The following is an 11,918-nucleotide window of genomic DNA, read 5'->3' as shown; positions in this document are numbered from 1 at the left end:
TTTTATGAATTCTATTCTTGGCAAATTAATACGATATACCAACTTTCATAAGGATCCTATAGAGGATAACCCCGTTTTCAAGGGATCCCATCACAAAAAATGGACAAAAATTCTTAAAAATATTTAGTCCCAGGATTTTGTTGCAGAATGATGGGGAGTCGATCCAGAAATCATTTAAGGTACTCCCCTTGAGAATCGGATGAGAATTGGGGAAGATATAGCCATCACTGTGGACCCCAAAAGAGAAAACCCCATTTTCAAGGGATCCCATCACGAAAAATGGACAAAAATCTAAAAAATATTTTGTCTCAGGATATTGATGCAGAATGGTGGATAATCGAGAAATCGTTTAATTCGTAGAAAGAAATCGTAATAATCTAGAAATCGTTTAAGGTACTCCGCTTGAGAATCGGATGAGAATTGGGGAAGATATAGCCATCACTGTGGACCCTATAGGCGAAAATCCCATTTTCAAGGGATCCCATCACGAAAAATCGACAAAAAGTCTAAAAAATATTTTGTCTCTAGATTTTGATGCAGAGTGGTGGGGAATCAACTCAGAAATCATTTAAGGTACTCCGCTTCAGAATCGGATGAGAATTGGGGAAGATATAGCCATCACTGTGGACCCCAAAAGGGAAAACCAAATGTTCAAGGGATCCCATCACATCCCATGACAAAACATCTAAAAAATATTTTGGCTCAGGATTTTGATGCAAAATGGTGGGAAATCGATCTAGCAATCGTTAAAGATACTCCTCTTGAGAATCGGATAAGAATTGAGGAAGATATAGCCATCACTGTGGAACCTATAGGGGACTATATCCTATAGCTCCCAGATAACTGAACTATTGGCAATGTCCGTACTTTCTTGTTTTTGAAGATAAAATGTTTGAAGTTCCTACAGATTCCATTTTAGGTCCGACCTTATGATCCGAGCTTCCAAATGTCATAAGGATCGGTCGACTATAACTTATAGCTGCCATATAACTGAACAATCGGAAAAAGTATTTGGTAAATTTACCAACTTTACTCTTTTGGATAGCTTTTGGAAGCTATGACTTTATTTTTAAGTTTTTTATTCTAATAAATTGGTTTTATAATATATTCTATATGCGATATTCGCGATAAATATCTTAACCGCAAGGGTATATCACTTCGGCTCCGCCCGAAGTTAGCCTTTCTTTCTTGTTTGTTGAGATATCGCATCAACCACAAGTTATTTTGAAACTCAGTATACTTCCAACTAACTTCGACAACAATTTAGTTTTTAAAAACTGGATACTAAACTAGTATCGAAATTCATAAACTATGTAAAATAGAAGACGCACTTAAGCGCGACATTTATTTGTTAAAGATAAGGCACTATTGCGTCATTGAAATCTATTTGAAAAGTACTTTCCATCTGGAGAATGTAGTATATATAATAATATATAAATAACAATAATTTAAAATAAAAGATTAGCAACATAAATCAGTTCTTATTGCTAATCACCTCTCTGTAATCTCTAATACCGTCTGGCACCCCATCTACGCACATTCTGTCTGTAGAATATTTTGGTTTCTCTATATGTTTGCGTATTTCACAATTCCTTATCAGAGCTCAAGCTCAAGACCGAGAATGGCCTTAAAAAGCCAGAGCTTCGAAACTCGCAGCATCAGTTGAAATATTTTCGGTGATTCTTTCAGAAGAGTGTTCCGTTTGATCCCAAAAGTACAAGATGATTCTCCCAGTGGCCCTCATTTCAGCAATTTTCTATATTTCTGCCGCGTGGGGATCAGAAGAGGTAATAGCCGTTTTAAGTTTTTTTATTTTGAAAATTAATTTTGATTAAAATTCCGCAGTCTTTTCATCTCTCGGAAGAAATCTCAAACTCGAATAATCAAATGAAGACAGTGGATCCTTGTCCAGAGAGACAGACAAAAAATATAGAATTTCATGGAGAAATGTTCGCATTCTACCGCGATATCCGTGAGATCCAAATTCCAGGCACAGACCCGTTTAAAGTGCTTTGTTGTACATACGGGAATTATGGATCTAAATGGATGAAAGTTTTTTATAGACGTGGTTCTTCAAAATTATTCAATCGCACGTATGAGGATTATGAACGTGGATTTGGAAATGTCGGAATTAATGGTACGGATGAGTTCTTCATTGGCCTCAAACAACTGCACCTACTGATGAATGAAAACCCTCATGAACTTATGGTAACCACGATGGAAAATGTATTTCAAAGGAGAACATGCAACCATTTTGTTGTGGGCAGTCAAAACGAAGGATATATGCTGAAAAGTATTGGCAAATGTACTGGAAACGCCAATATGTTGTTCCCTAGGCAGGGCTCCACATTTTCCACCTTTGATCGAGACGAGGATGGATTTCCTGATCGTAATTTGGCCGAGGAAGTGGGCTTTGGCTGGTGGTTCGATCCCAGCATGAGTAACATCAGGTGGGTATTCCCATTTTCTTTTCCTGTTTCATTCCCTTTTGTATGTTTTTAAAATAATTAACATGAAATATTTTTTTTAATTCTATTTTTTCATTGCTGGATATTTTTGGTACATAAGGGACTACGTCGGTTTGTACATTCATATGTACATTCGAAAAATAGATTGAAGAAAACAAACCTTCTTTCTAAAAGCGAACTCCTTTTTAAACAGAAAAGGGAATATTTTTAGAAAATATATAGATTAAAAATTTTCACTAAAATGTAATTGTTTTCTTTTTAGACGATAATTTTATAATTTTTAGAAAATTTATAAATACAATTTTCGAACAAAATATGTAAAAATATGTAATATGTATTAATAAAAGTTTTTACTGGAAACATCTTCAGAAGGTCGGAAAACACAACCAATAAAATTTTTTAATTTCAGGATCATCCGTAAAGGAGACCTTTATAAATGCCCACAAAAGTTTAAAAAACACAAGTTACCTCATTTCCGCTTATTCAGTTATATGTTTGTATGTGATCCGATACACATAATCGGGTCCGATAAAAGTTGTAGATCTATTATTTACATGCCTTCTCCCTGAAATTTAATTTGGGACAGTTCTGGATAAAATATATGCATGTTTTTGGAAGCATGACAGAGCAGTGATTTGAGGAAAAATATATAGAATATAATTCAAAAATTTATAAATTCATAAATCATCATAAAAAGTATAATTTGTCGTCCTCTTCAACAGTCGAGTCGATATAGCCATGTCTATCCGTCTCAGAAAGTTTAAGAGATAGAGCTATATAATTTGCTATAGAAGCTATAGAATATCCACTCCCACAAATTGCATATTTCTGCAGAACCACTACAGGAAAGTATTTTGAAAAAATGTTGATGCCAAACTATATATATTGTTTATTAATATGTGGAATAGATGAGTACCGCGTGTAATATAGTTTATTCTTGTTATTTATTTGTTCCCTAACGGAAGTTTTCCTAACGCATGTTCGATAAATCCATTCAATAATTATAAATATAAATAAGCTTACCGGCAAAGGTAAACAATCTTGGGTTATCAGGCGATAAGACAGGCCTTCATTCAAGGTTCTATTCCCACGATTCCACTTGATGTTGCCAATGGCCCAAAATCGGATTGATTATAGTTGATATTTATAGTACATTGCCAGGGAGATGAATGAAACGTAATTTAGTGAAAACATATACAATTTATAAAAATATTATACCTATATTTAGATATACCTATACAAAATTTAAAAAATAAGCGAAATACCTAAACAAATATCTGTTAAGTTCTGCCAGTGTATGCTTTATAAAAAGGGAAACCCGCCTTATCTTTTATTTGCCAATTTCGCCTTGCTCTCTTTTTTACGCTTCTATATATATTTTCATATACTTGCTTTGCATTTTCACATTTACTTTGATATTGCAGAGCATTCAGAGTTCTATTTATTTATTTTTATTTTTATTTTTTGTGGCCTTTATAAATTAAGAACCCTGCAATTGCATTTTATTCATTCGTCTGTTTGAACTCGGAGGAGCTGGAACCTCAATTCGGAATGGCGGTGTCGATCTTGGCCAGTTTGTTAGGATTGACCAATGGGGACGATCAGATGCAATTGGCTTTTGACGAAGTTACGAAAACCAGAAGTGAGTCGAAATATTTTAAAAAAGGTTTCTAGTGTTTTTTGGTGAAATTTCAAATCAATAATTGGTCACGAATTTGGTGGTTAATGAAATTTTATTTAGGAAGTAGTTTGTTGTTTTTATAAAATTATCAAGAATGTAATACTATAATATATATAGTATGTATATAGTATGCATATATAATTTGGATAAATATTTCTATAATCTACACATTAAGTCAGAAACCTAGAACAAACTTTAATTGGCTCGTTATGTTTATGAAAAGAGTTTAAGAGTTTAACGAGATGTGAAAGAAACCTTATGGGCGTGTACTTACTACTTTTCCTAGAAGTGTATCTTTAGAAAGAAAATATCACAAATTACATTATAATTCTTTATTTAATTAAGACACAGATATAGAAGAGATAACACCAATTGCAAGGATTATATTTATTAGGGTTTTCCATTTTTTCTGCGGCGTAAAAAGTGATTTTCACTTAAAAAGCGACGCCAAATTACAAACAAAATAAAACACACTTTAAACCGGCACGTAAAACATTTACAAACAACTGTAATTACTCAATATAATAACGTAGAATTATATTTGAATTTTTTACACCTTCGTTTAAATTTAAAACATTTATTAGTAATAATAATTATAATCAAAAAAACAGGAGTTCTAATTAACAAGCAAGGATTAAAAAGAAAACAGCGATCGGAGGCCGACGGTGAGGGAAGCTTTTAAATAAGAGAATGTGCCAGAAAAAGGTGACACACTCTCTTAAAGAAAATTTGGCCTACTTCTTAGTAAAGGAGAGAGTGCACTTACATTTCTAAAGGAGAGCATCTTCTGCACTCACCTTTTTGTCAGGAAAAAAATCGTGGTTTTCAGTAAAGAATATTTATAGATGATATTCCAAACTACATAAATATTCCAGGTGTTTGGCGGCAAAAAGCCGACTTTTGAATTTGAAAGAAAGCAAATATTGATCAAAGATATACTAATTTTATAAGGAATATATTGCTATACATACTTTTTTAGCCAAATTATTCTATTCTCTAAAAGTCACTAATAAAATTAAAAACATAAAAAATTTTTTGTTCTAGTTTTTTTATCATTTAAATAGGATTTAATAAATAGCATTTAATTTAATTTTCTTATTAAAAACTTTTTGGAGTAAACGGCCTTTAAAAAGCTTTACGCACTTCATACGCACATTAAAGCTCTCTCTCCGACTATTTCCGACTATCTATATCTCTCCCCGCTATATATAAGTCTACTCAGCTGATTTCGATCCCAGTTCGAGCTTTACTTCTCTAGCTTTGCGTAGCTTTATCAGTCGAACTTGTTTGCCAGAGAATTTGTGGTGTGTTCGGTAAAAAATAGAGATTTCTTTGGGTTGCAACAGCAGATCTATGTTTGATCTTTGGACCGGGTGTCTTGTATTTGTTTATTTCTTAAATATTATTTATAATTCTGTTTTGCAGCAGCTCCTGTTAGGCAGGCAACTAACCTGAAGATGTCCAACCCCATACGCTACTACTACGACCTGATGTCACAGCCCTCGAGGGCCTTGCACATTATTTTCCGACTGAGCAATATGCCATTTGAGGATTGTGTGGTGGCTCTCAGAAATGGTAAGGAAGGGCCTCTTGTAAGAGTGGACCAAAGCACTAAAAAACCCTATTTAAATATTTAGTAAAAACACTCCACTCCAATAGTCCATAGGGCACATTTCGAAACCCCATTTATCCCTTAACCCCTATCTAATCGCCACCACGGTCTTTGCCCCCTCCAGGCGAGCACTTGACCGACGACTACAAGCGGGAGATAAATCGCTTCCAGCGCGTGCCCTGCATCCACGACAATGGCTACAAGCTGGCCGAGAGCGTGGCCATTCTGCGGTATCTGAGTGCCAAGGGCAAGATCCCCGAGCATCTGTATCCCAAGTACTTCGTGGACCAGAGCCGAGTGGACGAGTTCCTCGAGTGGCAGCACATGACCCTTCGAATCACCTGCGCCATGTACTTCCGGACCGTGTGGCTGGAACCGCTTCTCACCGGCAAGACACCCACGGAGGCCAAGATCGAGGTCATGCGAATGCATATGGAACGCAATCTCGATGTGGTCGAGGAAGTGTGGCTGGAGGGTAAGGACTTTCTCACGGGAAACTCCCTGACGGTGGCCGATATTTTTGCAGCCTGCGAAATAGAACAGACACGTAAGTTTTTGGATTAAGGAGTGAATATTTAGGTTTTTTACCTTCTATAGATGGAGTTTTGTTCAAAATTGGTTAGCAATAGAGTTAAGGATTCAGAAATTCAAAAACTTGGCTTTATTGGCTCTATTTTTTTGAATCTAGTACCTTCATAACTCGGATCATACTTTATACTTATCGGTTCCATAGATATACCTTTACGAACTAATCTCAAAAATAATATTTATCCATTTTTCGTAAAATTTCCATTGGTTAATATTATAAAAATTGACAAAAATTTATGTTTAGAAATTTTTAGAATAGAAACATATTTATATTTCTACTTTTATATTTTGATGCAGATTAAAAGAGAATGCTTTTTGGATTTTCTAAATTCCATATTCTGGTTTCCATAACTTGGGTTATAATTATGATATATTAATTATACTATTTATGGTATACCTTTGCGTGCTCAGCCTTTCGAGTACTATCATTTCTTGTCCAAAATAAAAAAAATACAAAATTTGAACATTTTCCATCTTTATGATGGTAAAATATTTAGTAAAAATATGTCTTTATGTTACTTAAATTTTAATGCAGAACAAAGAAGATAATTTCCCTTTATTATAAATGGGCTTAGTAACGTTTTCAAATTGCTACCAAAATGACAGCAATATATGTATGGCCCAGAAAACATGCAAGAAATAGTCAATTTAATTTTCTTATGACCATAACTTGGGTTATAGTTGGTGCTCAAATATTATATCTTACCGATCCGAAAATTTTCTTGAAGTACCCAATACAAATCTACAATTTCACCCAGTTTTTTAAAATTTTTCCAAGGCGTAAAAATCGTACAAAATAGTTGGAATTAAAATAATTCGGCTTATTCCAGGCATGGCTGACTACGATGTGAGGATCAAGTACCCCAAGATCCGGGCCTGGCTGAAGCGCGTGCGCCAGAGCTGCAATCCGCACTACGATGTGGCCCACGAGTTTGTCTACAAAATATCCGGAACAGGACCTCAGGCCAAGCTATAGAGATCCACAAAGGATCTATGTTAAGCACAAACATTATCATTATGTAAATATTATCTAGCATGTACCACTTACATACAAATTCCAATGGGATTAAGATATATTAATATGTATATGTATATAAAAAATAAATAAATGAAACAAGTGGTTTATTTTTTTTCTGGTTTATCCTTGTACAATTTATTCTTAATATTGGTTGTTGTTGTTGTTTTTCTTTTTCTTTTATTATTGTGTTTCGTATTTTATCGAATTTTTATAGAAATCCACAATTATTTGTTTTTGTTGGTTTGTTTGAAAAAAAATCATAATAAAAATATAATATATATCAGATGTTTACATACATATATATGCATTTATATATGTATATATATAATAGAAAATACAATTTTTAAAAAATAACTACCTAAAGTCTAACAAAAAATTGTTTTTAGTTTTTAATAATAATATTTATATAGCAACGTTACGCGCTTTTTTGTGGTTATTTCTATATACTTCTCCATCACTGCTCTTCTCTGACATTTACCATTATCTTCTTCTAATGCTCTTTCTTTCTATCATTCGTTTATTCCTGTTCCTCCTTCGGTTAACAAAACAAAATGCATACAAAATATATAAATGTTTTTTCTTTTTTTGTAGTTTTTTGTTTTTTTTTAAGTGTATATATATATCCTTTTTTTTATATATCTGTGTGTGTGTAAGTGTTTTTTTGTAAGTGTGTGGGAAAGGTTCAAATCATAATTGTGTAGAAAAAAATAAATTGTATATACAAGTATTTAAAAAAGAAACAAATTATGGGAAAAATACTATACAGTACAGGATGTGTGTTATGTGGTTGTGTGGGTATATATAAATCTACATACATACTTCTACCAGATAATTGCTTAATTAATTCTTGTTTCTTTATCATTGTTTATGCGTTTCTTTCCTTTTCCAAAAAAAAAAACCTTAAATCATACAAAAATCATATACAAACTACACAAAAATATATATATAATCATATTTCTTTATATATATGGTATTGTGTGTAAATGTAAATTTATGCCATCGTTTTGCAAATTTTTTGTTGTTATGTTTATTACATTTTGTTAAACATACATATATAGTTGCGTTTATCATTTTCTTTTTCTTCAAGTGTATACATAATTTCAAACATATAGTTTTTCTTTTTTTTCGGTTTTCTGCTTTGCTGGCCACCTGTCCGGGTTTTTAAGATTTTTAATTTTAAAATATTTTCTATATCTTGGCTGCACCAGTTTTTTGTGTTAATTCTTCTTAACATGCACCCCCTCACAAAATAAAAGAATTTTTTATAAAAAAAAATAACTAGTTTTTGGATTAAAAAAAATTTCGATAAAACAATTTTTTGAAAAAAAAAAAACATTTTTAAAGCAAAGAATTTAAGGCACCAAAAAATGGGTTCTACATCTGATCTCTTTCCAGAACTCCCGCACTCTCTTCTCTTCGTTACAACAGGTACACGCACACATACAGGCATACTACAAAACACGGACATACACTGAGAAAAACGATTAACTGAAGGACTGAGCCGGACAGGCGGCTGTGTTTCCTACACATACTTGTACATATATGTATGGTGTTTATACATATATATAAATATATATATATATGGGGTTAACAATTTTCTTTGTTGCGTTCGTTAATTCTCTATATAGTATATAGATGATTATTTTACAAATATATATATATATATATATAATAGGGATTATTTATGCGATTTTCTTTCTGCACTGTGTTTTGTTGTATACGTTTTACAAAATAGTTGCTCTCTCTCTTTCACATTCTCGCTGTGTATCTCTTTCTCTAAATAACTCTTGCTGCCTCTTTCTGCGACAAACTAGTGCTATCTCTCTTGGTTCCCTTTTCATTAATGTCTGTGTGTTGTGTGTGTTTGTTTGTGTGTGCGAATAAATAATTATTATTTTTTATAATATATGTATATATATATTTTTTTTTTCAGCTCCTGATAGATTTCATTTAAGATTGTTACTTTTGCGTTGCTTTGTTGCGTAAAGATCCTGTTTTAATCCTTTTTTCCTTGTGGGTGTGTGTGTTGGGGAGTTGTTTTTTTGGTTTAAAAAATATATCCTTATTTTTGTTGGGGAAACCAATGCGGAATTTCAATTCAAACACAACTCCCGGCTTGGAATTTGCACATGAATATATGTATGTATGTATGGTATATATAACTATATATCTTGATAATAATAGTAGTGTTGGTAATACTAAAATTTTAACTTTTCTGCTTTGGTTACACTTGATTGATCATGTTTTTCTCTTCAACACCGTTTTTTTTTTGTTTCTTTTTCAACGTTTTTGGACACAAATTGTTGCAACTGCACATTGATATTTAAATACAATAATCTAGTGATTCCTCTTTTTCTTTCAGTGTTGAAAAACACTAAAATCATGACTGACTATCCTGACAATGGATCAAAGAACCAGTATTTGAATTAATGGGCATTTTCCAAAAAAAATCTGTTTTTGGCATGTCTGAACTTGTCTGAACCTGTCGTATCATGTCTAAACATGTCATAACTTGTGAAAACTTGCCTAAGCCTGTCTAAACATCTTTAAACCTGTCTAAGCATGTCATAATATGTCTAAACTTGTCTGAAATGGTCTAAACATGTCTTAACCTGTCTTTAAAAAACTTTTCTAACCTCTTTTTTTGTAAACCTCTTTTCCTAATACTTTTTCCAACTGTTTCTATTTGTTTTTAGCATATTATTTATGTTATTTTTTAAATTTATACTTTGTATACCCTGATGGTAAACTCTTTGTTAAACTTTAAGCCTTTTTTTAGGGATATTCGTTACTTTTGAACTTCTGTAGCTACTTGACATGTGATTCTTTCTCTGAGGGTAGTTTCCATTTTCTACTTTTGTGTTTCTGATTGGACTTTCTCTTCGGGATTATGGGTGTCCTTGTTTCCGTTCTGAGGGCATCTTTACATTCTATTTTTTTTTAAAAGGGATTTGTAATCCTTGTTGCTAAGCCATGGTTCCTCCTCCAGGCTTCTACTTTGAAAATAGTCATAGTGTTGGTTTAGAAGCGTCCGCGATTTATGTTCTTGATGCGAATGCCCACTTCCAGGACCTGATCTCCCCCAGCCGGGGTGGTGCTGGTGCTGCTGCTGTTGCTGCTACTCCCACTGTTGCTGATGCTAGCGGTGGTGCTGCTCTGATTGCCACCCGATGTGGCATTGGCTCCACCGCCGCCACCTCCGCCGTTGCCGCCACCTCCTCCCACCACGCCAACTCCTACTCCGCCTCCGTTGCCGTTGCTTCCGTCGCTTTGTGGAGAGTTGTTGTTGTTGGTGCTGGTGTTGCTGCTGCTTGTGGATCCTGTAACGGGCAGGGCCACATTGGCGTCTCCTCCGGGAGCAGCGGCTCCTCCGTTGCCGCCTCCCAAGCGGCGCAGCACTGTTGTGGTCGTAGTCGTTGTGGTTGTGGTCTCCGCCGCGGCAGCGCCCTGCTCCTGGGAGTTGCCCAGCTTTAGCAGCTGCTGCTGGTGGTGGCGGTTATGGTGGTTGTAGTTGATGGCCGCCAGATCGTGGCCGCCGCGGATGTGGTTGGAGCAGCCGGTGGTGTAGTCGTGCGGCCCACCCACCGTGTGCCGGCGCTTGATGGAACGATTCTGCTTGTTCTGGATCTGGCGCTTCTTGGTCAGATTCATGTCAGTCTTCTCGTCCTTGGTCAGGCCGGTGCCGACGGCGGCGGCGCTACTGCTCACCGCCTGGCAGCAGGCCACGCCCACGGTGACCGACCCTCCCGATCCCGATCCGGCCGCCGGCTGCTGGCCGGTCAGGTGCCGGGTGGAGTAGTTGCGGCAGTTGAAGCTGGCCGACCGGAACAGGCGGTGGTCGCGTCTCTTCTTGTTGTAGCGCTCGAGAAAAAACGAAGGCGAGGGGCGCTCGCCCAGCAGCAGCTTCTCCTTCGGATCACTGGTGGTGGAGCCCTCGGAGTCGTCCTCGGAGGCGGCCGATCCGCCGCCAGTGGCCCGCTCGCCGGGCACTCCGCCCGCAATGGTGGCGTTGTAGTTCATGTAGCTACTGAACCGAGGATAGATGCTCTTGGTGCTGCCGCCTCCACTCCCGCCGCCACCGCCAATGGCTCCGCCGTTTCCCGAACTGCTGCCGGTGGGCGTGGCCGCTCCGCTGGCCGGGGCCGTGGAGCTGCCCTGATGGATCGGCACGGTGGCCGAGTGCTGCAGCTTGTGGGCCGCCTTCAACAGACTGGGCGGCAGGGGAGCCACCACTTGCTTCGTCGCCTTCTCATCGCCACCACCGCCCGAGCCCGACCCAATGGTATTGGTGGCCGTGCAGGAGCGGCTGAGATGGAGGGACAGAGGAGCACTGTCCAGGGGATTGCAGAACTGGTGGAACAGCCGCTCCGGCGACTCGTCCGCATACGGAATGTTCTCGGAGTGCAGATGCAGGGGCTGGCCCAGGGTGTGGCGCCTGTTCTTGGGGAACTCTGGCGATCCGTTCTCATCGTTGGACTCGGAGCCGCTGCGCAGGTTCCTCAGCTTGCTGTCCAAGGTGTCCGTGATGGTGGTCAGCGACATGGAACCTTG

General features: G+C 36.9%; 2 protein-coding genes across 12 annotated transcripts in view; one reads left to right on the top strand and one right to left on the bottom strand.

Annotated features, from left to right (window-relative positions):
* The first annotated feature begins 3,990 nt into the window (after positions 1-3,990).
* GstT3 (Glutathione S transferase T3) lies at positions 3,991-7,481 on the top strand. Of its 5 annotated transcripts, none has more exons than XM_017231955.3 (4): positions 3,991-4,110; positions 5,578-5,724; positions 5,886-6,308; positions 7,180-7,481. In XM_017231955.3, the coding sequence occupies exons 1-4, from the start codon at positions 4,020-4,022 to the stop codon at positions 7,323-7,325; spliced, it is 807 nt and encodes a 268-aa protein (XP_017087444.2). In that variant the 5' UTR covers positions 3,991-4,019; the 3' UTR covers positions 7,326-7,481. The 5 variants fall into 5 exon arrangements, with proteins under 5 accessions (XP_017087444.2, XP_017087443.2, XP_017087445.1 ...); XM_017231954.3 differs by having other exon boundaries at positions 5,575-5,724; XM_017231956.3 differs by lacking the exon at positions 3,991-4,110 and adding an exon at positions 5,392-5,453 and having other exon boundaries at positions 5,575-5,724.
* A 437-nt stretch (positions 7,482-7,918) lies between these two features.
* RhoGAP19D (Rho GTPase activating protein at 19D) overlaps positions 7,919-11,918 on the bottom strand; it is a 56,560-nt gene continuing 52,560 nt past the window's right edge. For all 7 annotated transcript variants that reach the window (XM_070276362.1, XM_043212915.2, XM_070276363.1 and 4 more), the window contains one exon: positions 7,919-11,914. In XM_070276362.1, coding sequence (XP_070132463.1) covers positions 10,389-11,914 — 1,526 coding nt within the window. In that variant the 3' untranslated portion in view covers positions 7,919-10,388. The remainder of the gene's footprint in view (positions 11,915-11,918) is intronic.

This window comes from Drosophila bipectinata, chromosome XR, assembly GCF_030179905.1.
Source record: "Drosophila bipectinata strain 14024-0381.07 chromosome XR, DbipHiC1v2, whole genome shotgun sequence".
NCBI classification, from domain to species: domain Eukaryota; kingdom Metazoa; phylum Arthropoda; class Insecta; order Diptera; family Drosophilidae; genus Drosophila; species Drosophila bipectinata.
The sequence above is the reverse complement of the archived record's forward strand: the minus strand, read 5'-3'. Positions and strand labels throughout refer to the sequence as shown.

Bases quoted from the DNA above. Each gene is read 5' to 3' on its own strand.
- GstT3 (XM_017231954.3), top strand. From the start codon at position 4,020: ATGGCGGTGTCGATCTTGGCCAGTTTGTTAGGATTGACCAATGGGGAC. The intron at 5,725-5,885 runs GTAAGGAAGGGC...TGCCCCCTCCAG, and splicing joins TGTGGTGGCTCTCAGAAATG to GCGAGCACTTGACCGACGAC. The intron at 6,309-7,179 runs GTAAGTTTTTGG...GGCTTATTCCAG, and splicing joins CTGCGAAATAGAACAGACAC to GCATGGCTGACTACGATGTG.